Source organism: Equus quagga, chromosome 16 (genome assembly GCF_021613505.1).
Source record: "Equus quagga isolate Etosha38 chromosome 16, UCLA_HA_Equagga_1.0, whole genome shotgun sequence".
In the NCBI taxonomy this organism is placed as follows: Eukaryota; Metazoa; Chordata; class Mammalia; order Perissodactyla; family Equidae; genus Equus; species Equus quagga.
Genome location: NC_060282.1, coordinates 41,169,519 through 41,190,210, shown reverse-complemented (window position 1 = coordinate 41,190,210; position 20,692 = coordinate 41,169,519). Strand labels below are relative to the sequence as shown.

The following is a 20,692-nucleotide window of genomic DNA, read 5'->3' as shown; positions in this document are numbered from 1 at the left end:
GTCCCCTCAACTTGAGTTGAAGAGACATAAATCAAAGGCTCCCTTGAAAGTGCTTGTTAAAAGTTCTAGATTTATAAGTAAAATAGGATTTGTAAATTTATTCATTCAACATATTTATTGAGTGTCTGCTATGTGTCTGGTACTATTCTGGATGCTAGAAATATAGCAATGAACAAAACAAGGGCAAAAATTCTTTATGGGGCCTACAGTCCTTAAACCTAAGAGCTTTAGGTAAAAACTAAGTTATTAAATGTTTTGCCTTAATACATTGAAGATTAATTTTAAAACAAGTTAGCTATAAATAGCCTCTTCATTTGCACAAAATTCCCCCAAGGGACACCAAAAAATTCACATTGACAAGTGTCTCCTTGTATCTTTAGTGCCTGGCTCACAGGCAACTCTCAAAATCACGCGGCTTCTGGAGTGCTGAATCTTCTCCTCTACTGTCTTTCATATCATTCACGAGAAATCTGAGTTAGTCAAGATTTTTTTCTTAAAATGCAAATGTCTCCAAGCTTCAGAAGCTAGGAGATATTTACATCTTCATGTAATTCAATCAGATTGCGTTTCTCCTAACATCTGAGTAAAGGAGTAAGCTTTCTGATGGAGGGAAGAGAGGCAAATAACTTTGGAGATGGAAGCATTTGCGCAGAAAAGGGAACTATTGTGGATTGGGGACATAAAGCATAGGGCTAGGAGTCCTCAGGGCTGTTGGGAGGTTGAGGGAACTAAGCGAGGTGTATAGAAAGAGTGGTGGAAAAATGCAAAGAATTCTCAACTATTTCAAAAACAGCCTCCACCCGGGAAAGAAAAAGAGCCTCTTTTTTGCTTTCCCAGGTGATTATCTGTTCCCCAAATCCAGAGGTCAAAATTGTTTTCTTAAAAAGTTCCAATTGGGTAAATAACGCTTTTGCAAAATGCAAAAGAAACTCAAACATTGTTTCCATAGGAAAACATTTCTCAGTTCTAAACAGCCCACTTACAACCAGTCTGTTGAAACATAACCTATTTGTAAACTGATCATTATTTTGATAACCAAAACTCACAAAAATTACACCTAAGGCAGTCCCAGAAAACTGCAGAGAATCTACGGAAGCCTGGCAATAACCTAAACTATGGATTTCCCGAGGCAAGCCCTAAGCTAAGAACTCAGAGTTTTGCAACCCATACCCATTTTTCAGTTTCCCCTATCCTAGCAGTCACAATTCACATTTTCCAAAACTGCAGGCAATGCTGGTAGCCCCTGTCACAGCTCCTCTTCTACCAGCTGGCTGCCCCCAATAATTGTGGCTAATTGCAAATTCCCCACAATGACATCTAGGGACCAATTAAAGAGCAGGTAGATGATTTGGGGGGCATAGTTGTATAGTAGTTAACTCCTCAGGCTCTAGAGTCTGAATGAACTAGTTTTGAAACCTAACTACCACTCCCTGGTTAGATAACCACTGGCAGGTTACTCAAACTCTCTGCACCTCAGTTTCCTCATCTGTAAAATGGGGATTATAATAATATGTACCTCGTGGAGCTTCTGAGACAATGCATGTACAACATTGTTCCTGACATACAGTGAGCACTGGGACTTACACTTGTCTATGGCTCCCTAATTTACAGCAAGTGAAGAAACAGAAAAACATGTCATATCTTCTGCTTCCAGCCCGCCATAAATGTAAACAGTAATTACCAACATCTCGGTTGGCTTAGGTAACTTACAGCTTTTTTTCAACATTAAAGAAACCAAGAAATAATCCAATTCCTACTTGGGCTCTTGAGATGCTGGAATGAGTTACAGGTTTATCAACATTGTTCTAATAGTTGACAAGGATTCGGCTCTAATCTGGTGAATGAAAAGTTCATGAAAAGAGAGTTATGGAGGAGTTATGATGAAAAAGTGTGATGTTCTAAACGATGGATTTCAAAACATCAGTGCCTTTTCAGACATTTGGTCCCATACTGGACCAAGATATCACCGACAATAATTCCTTCAGAAAATGATTTTTCTAAATAGATCCATATAAACCAGGCTGAGTTATTAAGGGGAAAAATGAGTTTAATAATACAGTATTAGATTGAGTAGCATCCAGGAAAAGTGTACTGTAAAAAAAGTTTTGAATATCGATTGACCTCTAGTAACTTTAGTGTTGAAAATACTTGTATTATAGTGAGGTAGACAGTTTAAAAAAACTCTCCATTAGACAGACTTAAATTTTTGTAATAATATTTAAGAAAATGATAACATTATGAAAGAATGAAATATCTGATTAATGCTTAACTTTGTACAACTCGAATATAAACTTTAAAAATATTAGAAATTATAACATTTGAGTGCATATAACGTTTTGTACATTAAGATGAATTGCATGCTGTCCATTCCCTCTTTGCACTTTCAGTCACCTTAAATAAACAAATATATACAGCCTTAACAGAACGACAGTGCATCCATAGCAAATGTGCATTTTAAATTATTTCTCCTGGCCAAGTCTTTGTTCTTACTTAGCACTTTATACTAGCATTTATTATCCTTCTCACCCTTTTTTGGACAGTTTGTAGTTCTCCGAACCAAACAACCAACAGGTTAAGATGGGAGAGAGCAAAACCACTTAGGAGAAACAAAAACTTTTTTTAATGGTTGGTGCAAGTTCCCTTGTTTAAACCATTTCATGGTCAAAGATGAGAAGGAAGCCAACTCTTCAAAGGGCCTACTTACGGGCAATGTTTGAAAATAACACTGGTGCAGGTTGGGGGAAAGTTCATGTTTTTGACAGTCTGGGAATGGGTATTTAAGTTGCGCTGTGCTCTCTCCTGCTTCCTTCCGGAAGATGAATTCCATCCCTGTCTCCTTCCTCACTGGCCTTCCTCAGCGCCCACCCCAAGCTCAATGTAACACTTTGCTCTTTTCACAGTTCCTCATTACTAAGTTTTAAAAACATTGCCTAACTGGTAATTACAATCTGAAACAATTCTTTTGGGGGAGCCCTGGGCTATTGCTGGCTGGTAATCTTCCAGGAATGTCAGAGAGAGGGGAGGGAACATAGATTTTAAAGAAACTTTGGAGACAGGGACTTGCGTCCCCTTTCATCCTTCTCTCTCCTGTTCCTGGCCTGCCCCTGCAGCCCATCTTTCCTGGGGCACACCACCTCCCCTCCCGACTCCACCCTTCTGCTTCTGGGGTCCTATCCCTCCACTGCGCCTCTTCCTTCCTCAGATAGCTCTCCACCCCTGCCCATTTTTTGTTTAACTGGGAAATCACCTTTCCCTGAATAGGGGATGTCTGAACTTTGGCAAATTCTGTTCAAAGAAATCAATTAGAAACAGACAGCAAGAAGGCTTTTTGGTGGGTTCCCTCCAGCAGGGTCTAACACACCTCAGTGTCAGCCCCCTCAGAGGCAGGCCTTGTGGTTTCTCATTATCCTTCAAGGGGTTCCATTTGGACTCATTCTTGTCATTCCATCCATACCAACACCCTTTCTCCCACCAGAAAGAGCAACAGTAAAGGTAACAACCCAAGTACCCTGGCGAGATGCAGGTTGCCAGTTTCCTCTACTCAGAGAGGGCAGGGCAGAGCCAGCTACACAAGCTAGCGCAGGCCGGCTGGGACCCACCTCTCAAAACTCTTCTAAAGGCAGGGCCCATCCTGGCTTTCCTATTCCTGGTGCCAATTCCTCTATTTTAACACATTTTGCTCAGGAGGTCACAAGGCATGGTTATGACATGACCAGAAAGACCCCACCTTCTTTGCACAGGTAGAAAACAATCAAACCAAGATGTGGTCAAGGGTGATTCTTCCTCTCACGCTGTTTCCCTTCTTAAACTATTATTTTTTTAATCCATAGAGCAGTTGAGAAACAGGTATGTGTCTCCCCTCCTCCCACCTTCTATCAAAACCTGTGAGATACACAAGGAAATCCAAAGCCACAATAATAAAGAAAAAAACTAAAGAAATCCTCCTTGGCTTGTTTTTCAAAGGTGGCCAGGCAAGGTGTGAAAATCCGTATCTCCCTCTGGGCTGACAGGTGGAAGGTTCTGGGAAGGCCGAGCTCCCTCCTCCCCCACTTGGCTGCTAGTCCAGGCTGTTTCCCCACCCTCCGCCTCCTCCAAGGCCAGCTCCTCCCCCGCCTCTCAGCAGTCAGGCCTCCCCTGCGGCCCGGGCCAAGGCGGCAGGAAAGGCGCCGCTACCTGCAGCCGCAGGACTCCACCACCATGTCCTCATACTGCTTGTAGACCACGTTATTGCCGGCGTCGATGTACAGGATGCTGATGGGAGTCAATTTGGTGGGCACGCAGCAGCTGGGCGGGGTGGAGCCGGGATCCATGGAGTTCATCAGCGTCTGGATGATGGCGTGGTTGGTGGGCTCCAGGTGCGAGCGCAGCGGGAAGTCGCACACGCCTTCGCAGTGGTAGGCCTCATACTCCAGGGGCGCGATAATCCAGTCGTCCCAGCCCAGCTCCTTGAAGTTCACGTGCAGGGGCTTCTTGCTGCAGCGCAGCCTCGACTTCTTGCCGTGCCGCTTGCCGTGGCGGCTAGCGAAGGCCGTGCGCCGCCTCCGGCGGCCGGGCGAGGGCAGCCAAGGCCCGGCGTCCGGGCTGCCCGACGGCGGCGGCCAGGAACCCTCGGCGCCCCCGCTCGGGCCCGCAACCTCGGCGGAGCCCAGCTGCTCGCGCATCTCCGCGAACAGGTTCTTGCGCTGGGATCTGGTGAACACGACGAGCAGGGCGCGCTCCTGCGGAGGCCTCACCCTCCGGCCGAAGCCCAGACTCCGCAGGTCCGGGGGCGGCGGCTGCTGGGGCCCCGGCGCGCGCGCTTCGTCCTCCCCGGCGCCCAGCTCGCCCCACGAGGCCCGCAGCTCCAAGCACAGCTGCTTCCAGGGCTGGTGGCGCAGGCCCTGCCACACGTCGAAGACTTCCCAGCCGGCCCGGGGCGCCCCCTGCGGGTCCAGGGTCCGCGCGTCCAGCTGCAGGGGCGACAGGCAGGGGAAGAGCTGCACGTGGAGTGGCCCGGCCGGCGGCCCCCAGGGCACTGCGGGCGCCTGGCGAAAGAGCCGCAGCTCCGCGCCCACCAGCTCTTCTTTGTCTGAGAGCGTGGACACATCAAACAAATACTTCTGTCTCCGGAGAGGAGTGTGCGAGAGATCGTCTGCGAGATAAAAAATAATTACAGTCAGTTTCACTTAAGGGGGAGATCAGCCCGGTGCTTTGCGGCCGCCCCAGGAGGGAAAGGGCGGGGAGCGGGGCAGGCAGGCCGGGAGGCCAGCTCGGCCAGCCCGGGGCCTGACCACCCCGGCTCCCCGCCCGGCCGGTGCTCGGCGAGGGGAGGGGGCCACCAGGGCGGGCCCCCTCCTCCCATCAGCCCCAGACTCCCAGGGCGGAAGTCGGTGGCTGCTGCAGAGGCGGCCGCGGCCGAAGCCTCCTGGGTTGTCCCCCAGGATCCTGCGTAACCACTAATATGCCCTTTGTGGTCGCCAGCCTGGGCCGCGCCTCCCCCAGACCTCCTTCGGGCTGGCTCATTCTCATCATTCACGTCTCGTTCAAATGTCCCCTCCTCCGAGAGCCATCCTCGACCACCCTGATCTGAAGTAGCCTCCCTGGGTCACAATCGCAGGACCCTGGTTCATTATCTTCCCGGCACTTAGCACTATCTACTATGATCTCGTTCATATTTGTCTCCTTAGTGGTCCGTCTTTCCCAAGAACACCCCGCCCCCCTCCACCGGCCCGGAGGAGCTGGGACCATGTCACGTCCATCTTGCTCACCACAGCGCCTAAAGTACACGCAGCTCAACAAGTGAGAAACTTCTAGAGCAGTCATTCTCAATCTGGTTGTCTGTTGTAATCATCTAGAAAATTTAGAAATTACCAGCACCAGGGCTTACTTCAGCCAAGTGAATTAATATCTGAGGACAGAGCCTGGGTATTGGGGTTTTGTTGGCTTTTCCTTAGCTTTTTTTTTTTTTTAAGCTCCAAGGTGATTTGGTGATTTGGTGGTGCAGCCCTAGTTTAGACCCACGGGTCTGGGTGGAAGTTGCTGCCCATTAGGCAGTTTTGCTGAATCTTTTAGGCCCAACACAAAGCTGACAGAATGAATAGCTGTTGTGTGATTTTTCTTTCTTTTTTAAACCTCAGCCATAGACACACACGCACGCACACACAGTGATATTCTCCCCTCCTCCACCTACCTAGTCTGAAATCTTCTTGCTTTGCAATTAATCATGAGGACAAAATTTTTGGTTACAAGTGAGAAAAAGAAATTTGGGGCTCATGGGAGCATATAACAGGCTTTTAAAATCCAAGGCGAATTATTTGGGACCAAGGCAAAAGTGGGCTTCTTTTTTGATACATTTGTGCGTGAAGCCAATGCCACTTCAGAGTGCAAGGAGGAAAGCTACCCAGATTTTCCTGGGCTGCCTTCTCATAAAATATTTACAACCCAGCAAATACAAAAATCCCCAAAGCCCCCATCTTTCCCCAGAAGCTGGTAAAGTTTGGGTCGATTTCAATAATAAAAGTGTCACTGGGTCCCAGTCCAACCCTCACTGCCTGTCCAGATGTAGCCCCAGGGCACTGGATCTGGAGCCTCAGCCACACCTAGTCCCTATTCTGAGCTGACCGCCAGCCGGCTGCCTCACTCTGCTGCACATGTCCCAACCTGAGAGGGAGCTGTGGGGAGGGTTAGAGAGGTGAAAAGGGAAAAGCTGCTGGAGGCAGTTGATTTATGGAAGCCAAGACCTTCAAACCAGCCAGGGTCATTTTAAAATCAGTGCGAATTCAGCACACTTTCTTCTCCTTTTAAGATACCTGTGTCTGACAATGCTCAGCCACCACCCAGATCTCTGGACCTTTCGCCTTAGGCCTCACTTTCCTGCCTCTCATATTTCTCTCTCCCCAAACTAAGGATGTGATGAGAGGGACAAACCTAAGGCACTTGCTGCACCAGTGAAATGTTGTGAGGGCAGACATATTTTTCATCTTTAATTCATCCACAAGCACAGAACAGTTCTGTAAGGTAGGTACTCATATTATTCCCATTTCAGATGGGAAAATCAAGGCTTGGATAAATTAAGTTAATTACCAACGTCTGGTGGCTGGTAAGTGGTGAAGTTGAGATACAAACCCAGATCTCCTTAATTCCAGAATTGGAGCAGTTAGCCCCTAAGCCCCGTTGTCTCACTATTATAATCCAGGTACTGGAGTCTAAAAGCAACCAGAAGTGGCCAGGGTATAAGGTATGGGGGATGTAGTCCAAACGGTATTTGCAGGGCTTGCCAGGATTAAAACCTGTGCCCCCTTAGGAAGTTATTTCCATGTCTGCTTACATAACTCTTGAGGAAGTTTGTCATTGGCTGAAGAGCATTAGGCAGGTGTAAAGGCTAATGATTTATTTCTCTTTCATGCAACATGGAGAGATCAGCCTGCTTTTGTTTTCCTTCTTTTTTTTAAGTGTGGGCTAATAAATAGTCTGAGTCATATTTCTCCAGTCCTCAAGAGTGGTCAAAACAGAAGAAAGCATCTGTAGAAAGCGGGCTCTACTGATTCTGCAGTCTTGGGATTTCTGATGATCTTTCCAGCAAGATCAGCCCACTCTCACTCTTTCCAGGGCTCAGAGAAGAGTGCAAACGGGAGCATCAGCCCATATCCTAACTCCCTTCTCTCCGCATACCAGCTCCATCCCACAATTGGAGGGCCTCACTCCCCTGCGTGTGGACACTCTCGCCCCCAGGTCCAAGCTCCCTAGGCCTACAGGTGCACACAACAGTGGTGTGATCTACTCTTAGGAGGACAGACCCAATGAAGAAGCTGCCCAGGCCCTGGAAGTGGACTGAGGGCTATTTTGGCAAGAACTCTGTGGCTCCAGTACAATGGAGTAGTAACTCTCAAAGCCACTAAACCTAGAACAATCCCTAAATTGACATTATTAGCATCACACAGGAACTTGTTAGAAATGCAAATTCTCTTGGGCCCAGAAGTTCGTGGTGGGGCCCAGAATTTGCATTTCTAATTACTTCCCAGGTGATGCCAATTCTGCTAGTGGAGGATCCCACTTTAAGAACCACTAATCTAGAGGAGTGTGCCCCTTTGGCTCTTCAGATTCCCCATCATGTGGGGAGAGCATCCTGGAGGCAGGACAAAACAAGGCCCTCCAAAGCTCAGAGACCAGGGCAGGGTCTAAGGTGACTGTCCCTCCCAGTCCCTTCCTACCCCTCACAGCCATCCCCACATTTTTTTAAATCTTTCAGCCACATGCACTCTCACTGGGTCTCCAGAACTTCTAACCCCTAAACAGAGGGTCCGAGAAGGTGGCCGCTCTGTGCACCTCCCCTACAGGACCACATTCCCCACCTGTCTGGACCTGCTCTGGAGCCATGCATCACAGAAATAGCCCAGAGGAGGCATTCGACCTCGGGAGTGCACAAGCCACCAGCCGCTGAGACCCTGCAGACACTTTGTCTGCTGACCTGGCATCACAAGGCCTGGCTCTGCTGCCATGGCCACCTGTGGTCAGGAAGCTGGCCCTTCACACTTACTTCTACAAGCCTCCTGTCCCATTAAGTCCTGTATAAATGAGGGCTGATATCATCAAATGACCCTCTCTCCCATGCCCCTGTCTACAAACATGCACTTTTCATTTCAAAATCTATTTGTGGCACTTTCTTACATCCTGGAAGTGAATCCTAGCTTTAGACTTTTAAATTGAAATTGATCCGGAAAACATCATGAGAGCTTTTTATTTTGCTTTTAATTTGCATCAACCTGGTTTGTTACAACTTAGCTCACATCCTAGTGAACTCAGTATTTGTTGAGTATTAAACATATAGTCATTTCAAGTTACAATTGCTAGATATGTGCTTATCAACTTTCCCTGGCGGGTGGGTGGAGGAAGGAGAGGCGGAGGCAAGGAGAAGGAGCAAACCACCCGCATGTCTGAAGAGAATTCTTCATAAGTAGGTCAGCCTTTTTTGAGTTAAGAACAAGTTGGGAAAAGGCTGAGGGCACCTCAAACGTGCACTTCTGCTGTGGAAATGACAAAAAATAAAAAAGAAAGCACATAAGGGAACGAGAAAAAGAACTAACCTCTTGCAAAGTAGGGACTATAGCGCCCATTTTAAATGAGGAAACTGGCTCGGAAAAGTAGTCATCTGTGCAGGGTCACAGCACGTGGCTGGAGGAAGCTAAGAAGCAAACACCAGATTGGCTAGGAAAGGATGCCCACGGTGCCAAAGACGGGACACCGGGAACCTGAGCCCCAGCACGGCTGCCTAAATTTGGGACGCGCAGCGGCCGGTAACGCGCCTCGCCCGCCCATCTGCGCTCCTTGGCTGCTGGCGGCTCCTGGGACCATACTGTACAGGGTTTCCGAAATCCCGCAACTTGTTTTGCTTTGGGGCAGGAAGGGCCCACAGTGCATCTTTTCCAAGACACATCTGAGATATGTATGCAGCTTGAGGTCCCTGTTGGAAATCCTGGTTGGATTTTCTGTCACTCACCGGCCCCGAGGGTGCCCCGGCGGCTCCAGCTCTCCCGACCCCCAGGGCTCTTCGTGCCGCAGACTGTGGGCTCCCCAGCGCTCCTCAGAGCATCCCACTCCCATCCACCGGATTCGAGGGGACCCTGGACGGCCACTGGCCAGGCTTCTGGCCGCCCCCCTGCCATCTCCCCGTCCCGCCTGCACTCGCCGCCGCGCCACGCCTTTGGCCGCTTGTCCTCTGAAGGCACAGACCCCAGCACTAGGCAGTGGCTCAGAAAGCCGAGATGACAGGGCTTTCCCACTCCCCTAGATGGGGATGAGAGGGACGGGGACAATCGCCTTTCTTTACAAAGCAAACTCCAGATGTCTTTGCCCCTAAGCCTTTCCCCCACCCCTCATTTTCGAGCCAACAGCAGCACTGAACACTTATGGGGCAGCCTTTGTGCCAGGCACTGCTCAGGGCTCTGATGGGTCTGTCCCTGAATCCTCACCGCAAGCATCCCAGGCCTGCCCGGCTCTCATGCTCATTTATAGATGAGGAAACTGGGGCTCTACGAAGTGTCTTCACTTGCCCACAGTCTTGCAATTACTAAGGGACAGGCTCTGATGGTCTTAATTCCAAGTGAGGCCCTCAGACCTGCAGCCACGCCCTTCCAGGGTTCTGATTCGTTGGTGGAGCAAGAGGGAGGACACTGCACACACATTCCTCACCAATGCCATCAACACCAGGTGAGCTGCCTTCCCCTAGGATTTCCCTTTTTATCTTTACCAGAATGAAGAAGACCTCCAAGCAGGGAATTCATGGCTGGGTTTGGAGTCTCTTCTTTCCTAGGTCCCTTAGCTTCAGCAATGTCCTGAGGTGCCAAAGTCCACAAGTGTACTGGGTGAGTTAAAATGAGACACCAGCCCTCTCCCATGGGATGTGAAGGCCTCTGAGTAATTTGTGCTCCAGGGATTACCCTCTACTGGGACATCCCTGGCATCCCCTGTACTCTTGTCCTGAGTCTAGCCTCTGATGAGATCTGAGCCTTGGAAACTGCTGACCTTGCTAAGCATCCTCACTGAGGTGCGGATTCAGGAGGCAGTCCACACAGTTCACCCTCTCCAGGGTACTCTTGCTTGATCACCCAGCATAACCACAGCTAACATTGGTATAGCACTTACTGTGTGTTGGGCATGATCTAAATTCTGATAATAACTCATTTACACCTCAAAACCATGTATGGGGGGGAAATCACTATTATGCTCATGTTATGGATGAGAAAACTAAAACACAGAGCTTGAGAGTGACTTGCCCAAGGTAGTAAGAGGTAAACATAGCAGTCTGCCTCCAGTATCTGTGCCACTACCCTAGGCTTCCCAGCCCTCGACCTCTGTGTCTTGTAGAAACCCGAAGTCTCCAGCTCTTTCATGCTGCCCATGCCTGGAAAAAGGGCAATAATCCCTGGCCTCCAAGAGTCATTCACTTTCGAATCAGCAGAACTGAAGGGATGCCAATAATTAGACTTTTGAAAGAGAACTTACAAGGAAACTTAATTTTCTCATCTACAAAATGAGATAATAATGCCAGCTCACAGTCACTGAGAGAGGGATGACAAATGAGAGAAAGAGTGGGAATGAAGTCAGAAGACACATGCAGATGTTGATGACTACTGACAATGTGGAATGGGAATTAGAGTCTAAAACACATAGATTTGAATCCTGACCAGTGACTTGGTGGCTGGGTCACCTTGGGTGGACTGGGTCACATAATCTCTCCCAGCTTCATATGCCTCTTCCGTAAAATAGGAAAATTACCCCTAATTTGCAAGGTCATTGTAATGGTCAGAGTCAAAGCACCCAGGACAGTGCAGGACACACTGAAGCACCCAATGAATACGGCCAGTATTACTGTAACTACCTACATCCAGGTAGGGGGAAGATGCACCTGTCCTCCCCTTGGCCTTCTCTCACAGTCCAGTGTTCTCAACAAGATTTCCAGAAGTAAGTGGAAGAAAGGTGATCAGCAGAGTGGGTGAAGAGAGAAGCAGAGGCGTCCAGTTCCTGTCCATCTGAAGTCTAGCCAAGTGCAAAGGCCCATAGGGGCTTCGGCCTTGAGCCCCCTACCCCACCCCCCACCCAACCAGGACCTGATCCTTCTCAGTCCTGCCATGCCAAATGCACACTCCAGTCCCTCTCACAATGCCAGGTGAACAATCCACCTCTGACCTAAACCTCATCATGGACAGGGCCCTCCTTGCCTGTTCCCTCCTCTGAGGGGTCAGGCCCAGTGTCAGCCCATGTGCCAACCCATCTGACTCCCGGGCTGAACAGAAGCAGCCCTGAGAGGCCTGGGGGTTGATCTCCTTACCCACTCCCATATCCCCCTTTGCCGCCTTTTTGGGGGCACGATCTGGCCACTGAGCCAATTTAGGGTCAGGATGGGGGCCACGTCCCCAATCTTCTCCACCCAGCAAAGGACCAGGCACACCTTGGAGGGGAGAGGCGTTGTAGCAGTGAATGACCCCTTGGGCTGCCGCGTGAGGCCTGGCCAGCGTCTCTAGTCCCCGGCAAAAGTCCCATCAGTCGGTCAGTGTGCATGCCTCCTTGTCATGCACTCACCCACCCAGCTTCACTCTGGGTCTCTTGGCTTCCCCAGGGTTTTTTCCAATAGCTTGCCCTGCATTTCTCAGCTCCTTTCCTTCTCTCAAAGACCAGAGAGGCCCAAGGCCAGTTCTCCATGGAGTCTCAGAGAGGCTTTTTCCACCCTTTCTCCCAACCCATGAACCTGTGTCCTCCTCTATCCGACAGGCCTGGGCCTTATGAACTTCACGGGATTAAGCGGGTCTGGTGGCCTGCCTGGATCTAGAGGAGAATTCTCATCCTTAGCACAGCAAGCTCTGGCTCAGCATGAGGCAAACGAGTGAGGTTGTGAGGGGCAGGGAAGGGGAGCCCCGACTTCCACCTGACTGAAAACCTAATTCTGCCCACCCTCGGAACCTCAGCATAGCCTTCAGTGGCAGTCACCCCAGTTTCTGGCGGGAGACGTGGGCCAGCCCTTGTCCCTGAACACTGGGCACTAGGTATTGGTCAACCCCAGCAAGAGTCTGAAGGCGCTTCAAGGAGACTCCTTCTGTCTCTTGTCTCTCCAGAATGAAATGGATTCATTTATAGAGTATTTTCCATGAACTAAGTCGGTGCAAACTCTCCTGGCCGGCCGTTCGTTCTCAAGAGTGGCCCAAGAGCCAGAGATCCAAAACTGAGATCAGGGACGGTTCACGGGGCCATTTCCTTGAATTGCGGTCCCACCCGGGGCTCCCGACCACAGCAAATCAAATCTTAATTTGACATCACTGCAGATGAAATCCAAAGGGAAGTTTGGTACCATCCCCACACACTGGACCCTCTCTGCCCATCTTCCCGCTGTGCCTAGACGTCCTCCGCGCCATCATCCTAAGCAGGTCACTGCCCTTCCCCTGGGGCCGCTAGTGCAGGGCCTGGACCAAGCTGCTCTGCTGGAGGCTGCCCTCCCTGTACCGTCCTCCAGTAGGGTCACCCGTGAACCCAGGGGAGTGACACAGGCCCTGGCCAGGGGGGAGGAGGGGGAGATTCGCAGCTTTGAAACCGTCCTCTGGACTGGAACATGATGGGACCGTTTGACTTGAGATCTTCGAGATTAAACGTAGAAGAAAAGGTTCCCACTTTATTTGGTTTCCCCTTCCGGACCACTTCTGAGATTGCAGGGGGTGGGGGTGGGTGGTTCAAATTGGCGTGTTCTGGTGGGCAGGATGTTGGACCCTCAGCGCCCAGGCGACCTGCTTAGGAGAAAACTCAGTGATGTGTTCTCTAAAGTGCTGGACCTGGACCGGGCGCAGCTTCTGAAGAATGGATTGCCGCAACTCCTCTCGGCTGCTTTCACCCTGGGCTGACTCCCGAAATAACGTCAGCAAAGTGAGATTCATAGTGGCACCCGTGGGCCATCGTCTAGCATTATTCCATTTCCCTTCCCCTAGGGAGTCGAAGCGGCAGTTGGCTGGGAAGTGGAGTGGAGGCTGGACCAATTTGCTTAAAAGTCAGGCTTGGAAAGCAGGCGCACAGAATCTCTTTGGTTCCTGCGTTATTTAGGGATTGGAGGTGTGTGTGTGTAAACCCCTCCCGACCCCAAAGCCAAGCCTCCGCGCTGCCATGACTTCTGTTTTCTGCTGGGCTCCTCATGCTAACTTTGCACCAGCCTGGGCCAGAAGCCCGCCGGTCCCCCCTCCGCTACGCCGCCTGCGGGGTTCCCTGAACAGTGCCCCGCCCCCAGGCGCCCGGGCCCTTCGCTGCGCAGCGCGCGCATCTCCGGGAACGTTGGCCAGCGCCGCCCGCAGCCAGCCCCTTCCAAGCGCCAGCAGCCCCTCACCCCAAGTGGACCCAACCCTCGGCCCCCAGCAACGCTAACGGACTGTCCTGGAAGACAGAGGACGGCAGCCCTGGAACCCATTACACCAAAGAGGACCTGTTTGATTCCTGTGAACGGGGACAACATTTAACCGACATTGAGCTTAAAAATAAACAGCTATGGCTTTAAGGTGGGGGAGAAAGGCGGTAGATGCCAAGCAACGAAATGGCGTGGTGGATTCTCATTCCCGCTTTCCTCACCTCGCGGCCTCTGCTCGGACTCGGACGGATCCGGTCCAGAAAGCATCTCTTGAGCGGGGTTATCGAACTAATACCCTTTACTTTACTTAAAAGCCCCCAGGGATTATTGTTGATTTGCTCTGGCTCATTTGATGAACGCAGCAGTCCTGGCAGGAAACAAAGGTTTTCGTTCTACCCTGTTTCTGTCATACTATCTTTCCCACACCTCTCCGTCCCGTTCCCTTCTCCCTTTCCCCAAGCCTCCCCAGGAAGACGTCACCAATTTCAAGGAGGTGCGCAGCTGGAAGCCCGAGAACTCCAGCTGGGGAAAACGCATGGCGCTAGGGCCTCCATGGGCGCAACACCCTGCGTTTCCCGAAGGTTCAAGCGACAGGCGTCCTCTCTGGTCGGGGAGGGGAGCTGTCATGTCCTGATTCACTTTGCGGGAGAAGGGATTCACAAGGCCTGTCGCGGGCTGTGGCTTAGGTAATTTTATTTTTTAATGTGCAGAAACTACAGGGATGTTTGAGCACGTTTTTCGATCCCCTTCCCCCACCAGCAAGTCTACCACGCAAACTCCCAAAGCCCCAGAACCCACCGCCCGAGGGAAAACGCGCAGTTCCTTCTCAGATTAGCCTCCCCGGCCGAGGAAGCGCACCCGCCGTTCCGGCGCAACCTGCACTGTCGATGCAGAAGACTTTAGATGTTCTTAGCTTCTAGCTAAATGACCCTTGTAAGGGTCTTGTAAGGCAGCCCGTTAAGGCCTTAGGGATGGGGGTGGCAGTAACTGTTATTTAACAATAAGCCAAGGGCTAAGGGATTGGTTTTATGGCCTTAAAAATGTTTTGCTCATTCCAACCAGAAGAGCAGAACAAAATTCTAGTTTAAAGCTTCCTTCCCTTCCCGCCGGGCTTTTTCCAGGACCTTCCAGTTCACCGTGCGGGAGGAAGACCCTGAACCTCGATGGCGACGCAAACCCTGCGCTGGCGCTCAGGCGGCCGCGCCCTCACACGCACACACTTGCACGCTCAGCAATCCTTTTCCAAGGCTGTTCCCTCTTTCCGGGGAAATAAAGCCTAGATTGGAACCTTCTGCCGGCTTCCTCACTTGGCCGTCTGGTCTGCATTAGTGTTTTTATAAGGGACTGAAACAAATCGAATACAAGGTCACCAAATAATTAACAGTTGTGAATTCCCTCCGTCCCCATTAAAATACTTCCCTGCTTATATTTCATTTTCCGCTTGCCAACGACAACAGGGTCCGGGCAAAAGCGCTGCTGCGTTGACTACACAACTCTGCGGCCCAGGTCCACCCAGAAACTCGCTGTTTTGCATAAACATGCGGCACCAGAGGAACTTTAGTCGCGAGGGAACTGTGCAGCTCTTAGAACGCCCTTCCCGCAGCAAGGCTTTCCCCACAATCGCCCTGCCCTTCCCCCTGATCATCGCGACCCAGAAGGGAAACTGAGAAGCCAACAAGCAATGGGCTGCAAACCCTCCCGAGATTCATTTCTAGGGTGTCAAGTTCCTCAAGGATGTTCCGATCTCGTTTTGGTTTTTCTCAGTTCCCTACCACCTCCTTTCTGAGAGCCCTATTGTGACAACAACAACAACCACCAAAAAAAATATTTTAAGAGTATTCTTATTTCAAAATCATCTGGAAACCTAACTCACAGCAGTGTTCTTAGGCTCATTTTGGTTTCCTCATCCTTGAGAGGATTTTCCCCCTTGTTGGAATTTTCTGGTATTTCTTACTACACAAATTAAAAGTCCGAGTTTTGCTTCTTTCTCTCTCCGTCCCCCGCTATCTCTCAGCTTGTTGAATGCATAGAAGTTCTAATTGTCTGCCTTTCCCAGGCCCCAGAGTTGGGGGTCTAGGACTCCAGGACTAGTGGTCTTTTAATGAGTTACATCCTGTGCTAACTGTAATTTCTCTATATCCAATCTGGTCCATTCTGATCTTCAGACTGCGCCAAGACACACATGCACACAGTTTCTCACTTTATGGATCCAAAATCATTTTTAAAGCACAATATGAAAGCATTTTAAAAGATCAGGGATAACGTGACTTGTGCCTTTTACAAGGATTACAAAGAGGAAGCAAGGCACAGCACAGAATCAGGCCCTCACATCCAAGGCTCCACTCCAGCTCCTAACTGGGTCTCAAGACATTACAGAAGAATATTTGGCTAGGTGGGAAATCGGCCTTTTTTTTTTTTTTTTTTTTACTTTTGCTTCTTGCCACCATCCTTTAGAAACTTCCTCACCCCTTACCCTATGCATATAGTGCCATAGGTAAGCATTCAGGGTCTAGAACAAGATATGAGCTACACTTCTCACTAGCTCTGTGACCTTGAGCAATTTGCTTAACCTGTCTTCCTTAATTCACCTGCAAAACAGTGATAAGAGCACTTTCCCTGGAGGTTGTTGTTAGAATTAAATGAAATGATTCATGTAACAGATTTTAGCACAGAACTGGGTACACAGTAAATGCTCAACATATCTCGGTTATTATTATTACCTCTAGGTGTTTGGAGAGCAAGCTGAAAGGAAGGACACATACACAAAAAAACCAACTCGCAATAAGGTGTCCTCAGGAGATGTGGGAGAAGGTGACAGGAGGTGAGGTAGTGCAGAACGTACCCTCTTTATGGGCCTAAAGCATTCTTCATTCACTTGGGACGGAATTTATCCCTGTTCTCCCACTCTTAATCGCAAGCTTCAGGTGTAACTTTTAGGGTTTCGAAGTTCCCGGGTGAGGAAGGTTTTTTACAAATACTGTGCATAAGTAGTTCATGCCTTGTGAGCCGACTTCAGGATTCCTTCCACTTTCTTTACTCCTCCCCCTGAGAGACCCCCGCTCCTCAAAGCCAAGCCTGCCACACTCGAAGGCGATTTAAACATCCCCGAGGCAAGGCGCCAAGTTAGTGGGGCTGGCCCAGCTCTAAGCTGGCTCGCTGCTCTTTCCTCCTGGTCAGGCCATCCACGGTTTGGGGGAGGGGATGTTAGAGGGTTTGGCGCGGTTAAGAGTCCCCACGTGAGAGGGGAGGAAGTCCTCGCCAGGAGCCGGGGATGCGCGGCTGGCGGGTCCCTTCCATCACGGGAGACTAGACACCGTTTGATGTGTTATGACATGAACCCTCAATTAGATCGCTGAGTTGAAACACTCCAATCAGGGGCCCGATGCTAAGCAAGCCCCGGAAGGTCCAGCCTGAGGTCACCGCCGGTGACACATCAAATCAAAATCAGTGAGAGGGAAAGTGAGGCTTTCCCTTTATCAAGCTGGGGCTGTAGCCCGCAACGTAACCCCCTCCTCTGCGCGCCCCCTCCAGCCCGCTGCTCCGCACTCCTTCGCCCCCGCGCGGTGTGGGATCAGCCACACCACCTTTCCAGTCAACTAACTGCCTTTTTTCGCTTTTTCTGCGAACCTGAGGGCGTGGAGGAGACCGCGCCTTAGAAGTTAGGGTCCAGGTGGTCAAGCCGCATCTCCTCAGATCGGGGACTGCGCGCAGCTCCACGGCTTTCAGGAGATGAAGCCGGACGTCTGGATCTTGGTCTGGCTAGCCTGGAGACCTTGGCTCGGGAACAGAGGCCCCCCTAGCCTGGGCTCTCAGCCAGTCCTTTCCCTGCCTCCGGGGGCGCCCAGCTCGGTGCCCGAGGAGAAGCTTCAGCGCGAGCAAGGGTGAAGCGAGGCTGCGTCTGAGCTGGACCTGAAGCCCCCAGAGACCCTTCACACTTGCCTGAACGCTGCAGGCTTCGATAGACACCTCCGAACAGCCTGCAGGGTCTCTTGGTCCCGTGCCAGACTCACAGTGCGCAGCGAACGAATTAGGGGTGCCTGCTTGGGGGAGGGGCAGAAATTCTTGCCACTTCCCTTCGGGGGGGGGAAAAGAAAATGCGCGCCCAACTGCCCGCCAGCCTGGGCCTCCGGGATTTCTTCCCTTGGGGAAAGACCTCTTGGGGAATTTTCTCTGATCTTTCTTAGTCTCTCTCTCCTTCGACTAGGGCAGTAGAGAAGGCGGACGATAAGCAGATTTGGAGGGAAGGAGACAACGGAGACTGAGCCGGGGGTGGAGGGGCAGAAGTTGGCTGCGCTCCCGAGCTGCGCTGGCAGCGCAGAGGCCAGGGACCCAGTTGCTGCGCTACGGAGAAGCCACGTGTATTTGCTAAGGTACTTTAGTAGTCCTAAAATCACCATAAAATACCCGCCGTTAATTTTCCGCCCGGACCTTTCAGCAGCTCATGGACCTCGCTGACCTCTGGCTGCAGCGGCGAACCTAGCGTGGGCAGGACCCTTGTCCGCAAGAAAGGCGGCTGCAAGAGAGGAGGATGGGGGCTGGAGCCTGGGAAGAGCCCGGGGCTCAGAGCCGTTAGCCTGCTCTGAAGAGCTTCGAGGACATGCAAGTGCCCAAGGCAGCCAGGGCGGAGCAGCCCTCTCAACCCAAACCCCAGAGCTCGCGGGTTCTTGGGCCACCCAATTTTCACTGACCTGGAAGTGGGAGACCTGGAACGCGTCAAAGCCGCGGAGCTAGGTCTGGGCAGGATGGCAGAGTGGATAGCTGCCTAAATCTCTTTTATGTCCTCTTTCCTTTCTTCTTGTCCTCTTCCTCCCCTGTCCTCTTCCTCGCCTTTTACTCCCTTCCTTTCCTGTCTCCTTCCATGTTATTGTCTCCCTTCTTTAGGAGCTGAGTTCCCGGCGCCTGTGGATCCTTCCCCAATTTCTGGAAACAGGGAGAGCGCGAGGCTCTCGAAGGCGCTCGCCAAGCTGCGGACCAATGTGGGTGGCAAGGAGGGAGCGCAGGGGTTTCCGCAGACACCCACGCATGCACCCACACCCACAGAGGGGACCAGAGACGAGGCCCCCGGTAGAAGCGCAGAGAGGAGCGCTGCCTGGCTGAGAAAGATGGATGAGCACCCCCACGCACCCGTGTGGATTGAGTAGCGACAAACCCGCAAACTTAGCTGCCTTGCCCCTGCCCCCGCCCGCCACACCAGTTGCTGCCGCTACCTCAGCAGAAATGACTTGGTTTCGGCCTCGGAGCGGCCGAGAGCGCGCTGTAGGAACAAGAACGCCCGAGGGCGCGGGGCTCCCGCCTGGCTGACGATCCCCACACCCAGCGCGGGGACGAGCCGAGAACTCGCGCAGCGGCGGGGCCAGGGCACTGCCAGACGCTGCTCGCGGACTCGATCCTCCGACCGTGGGACTCGCTTCTACCGGCTTTTCCCGGAGCGAACCGGAGCTCCGGGCTTTCCAACGCTCATTCATGCCCCAGGGCCCGCCCGCTCCGCTAAGGTAGCTCAGGCCTTAGACCGCGCACGCCGCACAACCCGGGACCCCGTGGCACGGCTTCCTTCAGTCCCCGCCGCGATCCCTCTCTAGCCCCGGTCATTTGTCTGCCACCTCCCGTCCTCCATGCTTCCTCCACCAGCCACCAGACGAGCGGCCACCACGCTGCTTTCTGCAAAAGACAAGAGGAAGAAGGAAGGAAGGGAGAGAGAAAGGAAGGAAGGGAAAGAAGGAAGCGAGGAAGGGAGGATTGCAAACTGGAATAAAATCTGCAGCCGCATTCAGAAACTTACTCTGGCTTGAAGAAAAACAATTTAAGAAAAGAAAGTGGGTGGTGTCCAGAGCGGGAAGGGAATTCACAAATGCAGCCTTCTGCCAGTGCCAGAGTAGCGCCCTGGCTGCGGAGCTCCGGGGGGAAAGGAGTCAGGCGCCTTCTTTGTCACTTACCTAGTCCCCTGTCTACAAAGCTAGTGATCGTATTAGCCGACTTGGAAGACTGGAAAAAGCTGGCATTGATGCCCAGCTTCTCTGCGATGGAGTAAGTCCTGTAGATTGACAGCATGTACTCGTGGGGCACCACGCGCGGGCCCCTGCCAGGCGACTCCTGCGCCTGGTGCTGCTTCGGCGGCCGCCGCCGCCGGGGCTCATCCTGCGGCTGTGGCTGATGCTCCTGACGCTCCAGGGGCGCCTGGGCAGTGGCACTCTCTTGCGGCGCCCGCGGCATCTTCCCTTCCCTGCGGCTTCGTATTCCCTTGGCGGAGCCCAGCTCCGCGGACGACGAGGATGAGATGGAAGCCTGTTGGAAACCGGGCAAATCCCACAGGAAACTGATGAGGAAGACGGCCGAGAGCAGGACCCTGGGAGTATCCATGGCGAGTGAGTGGCAGTCTCCCCGAGAGGCGGCGGCACAGGGCTCGAGGGGCACAGAGCGGCTGGACAGCGGCCGGGGCCCGGCTCCTCGGGCGGACTCGGAGTGCGAGGAGCCGGGTCCCAGCCACACAAACCCCGGCCCTGCCACGCCCCCTCCCGCCCCTCGCCGGGAGGGGAGGGGAGAGGAGGGAAGGGAGGGAAGCGGAGGGTGGGACGAGAGGCCGGGTGGTGCGGGCAGGAGGTGTGGGGGAGAGGGGCCGCGGTGTGCCGGTGTGGCAGGGAGACGCAGCGCCCCCGCGGGACACGCGCGGGGTTGCCGTGCGGTGCGCGCAGAGCCGGCTCCCAGCGCTGGCCGGGAAGGGCTGCCACGGCCGCCCCGCGGCCCGGAAGCCTGGGTCATCCGCAGCGCCAGAATCCCTCTAGCGCTGTCCGAAGCTCGGTCCCTTCGCAGGGCCGCGCCGACTCTTGGTCTTGTCCAGCC

At 52.3% G+C, this 20,692-nt stretch overlaps 1 protein-coding gene across 1 annotated transcript; it reads right to left on the bottom strand.

The window, feature by feature from the left end:
- Positions 1-4,169: 4,169 nt before the first annotated feature.
- Positions 4,170-20,212, bottom strand: GDF6 (growth differentiation factor 6). The gene is made up of 2 exons (XM_046641612.1): positions 19,789-20,212; positions 4,170-5,131 (listed from the first exon to the last, which is right to left on the bottom strand). The coding sequence occupies exons 1-2, from the start codon at positions 20,210-20,212 to the stop codon at positions 4,170-4,172; spliced, it is 1,386 nt and encodes a 461-aa protein (XP_046497568.1).
- Positions 20,213-20,692: the final 480 nt, after the last annotated feature.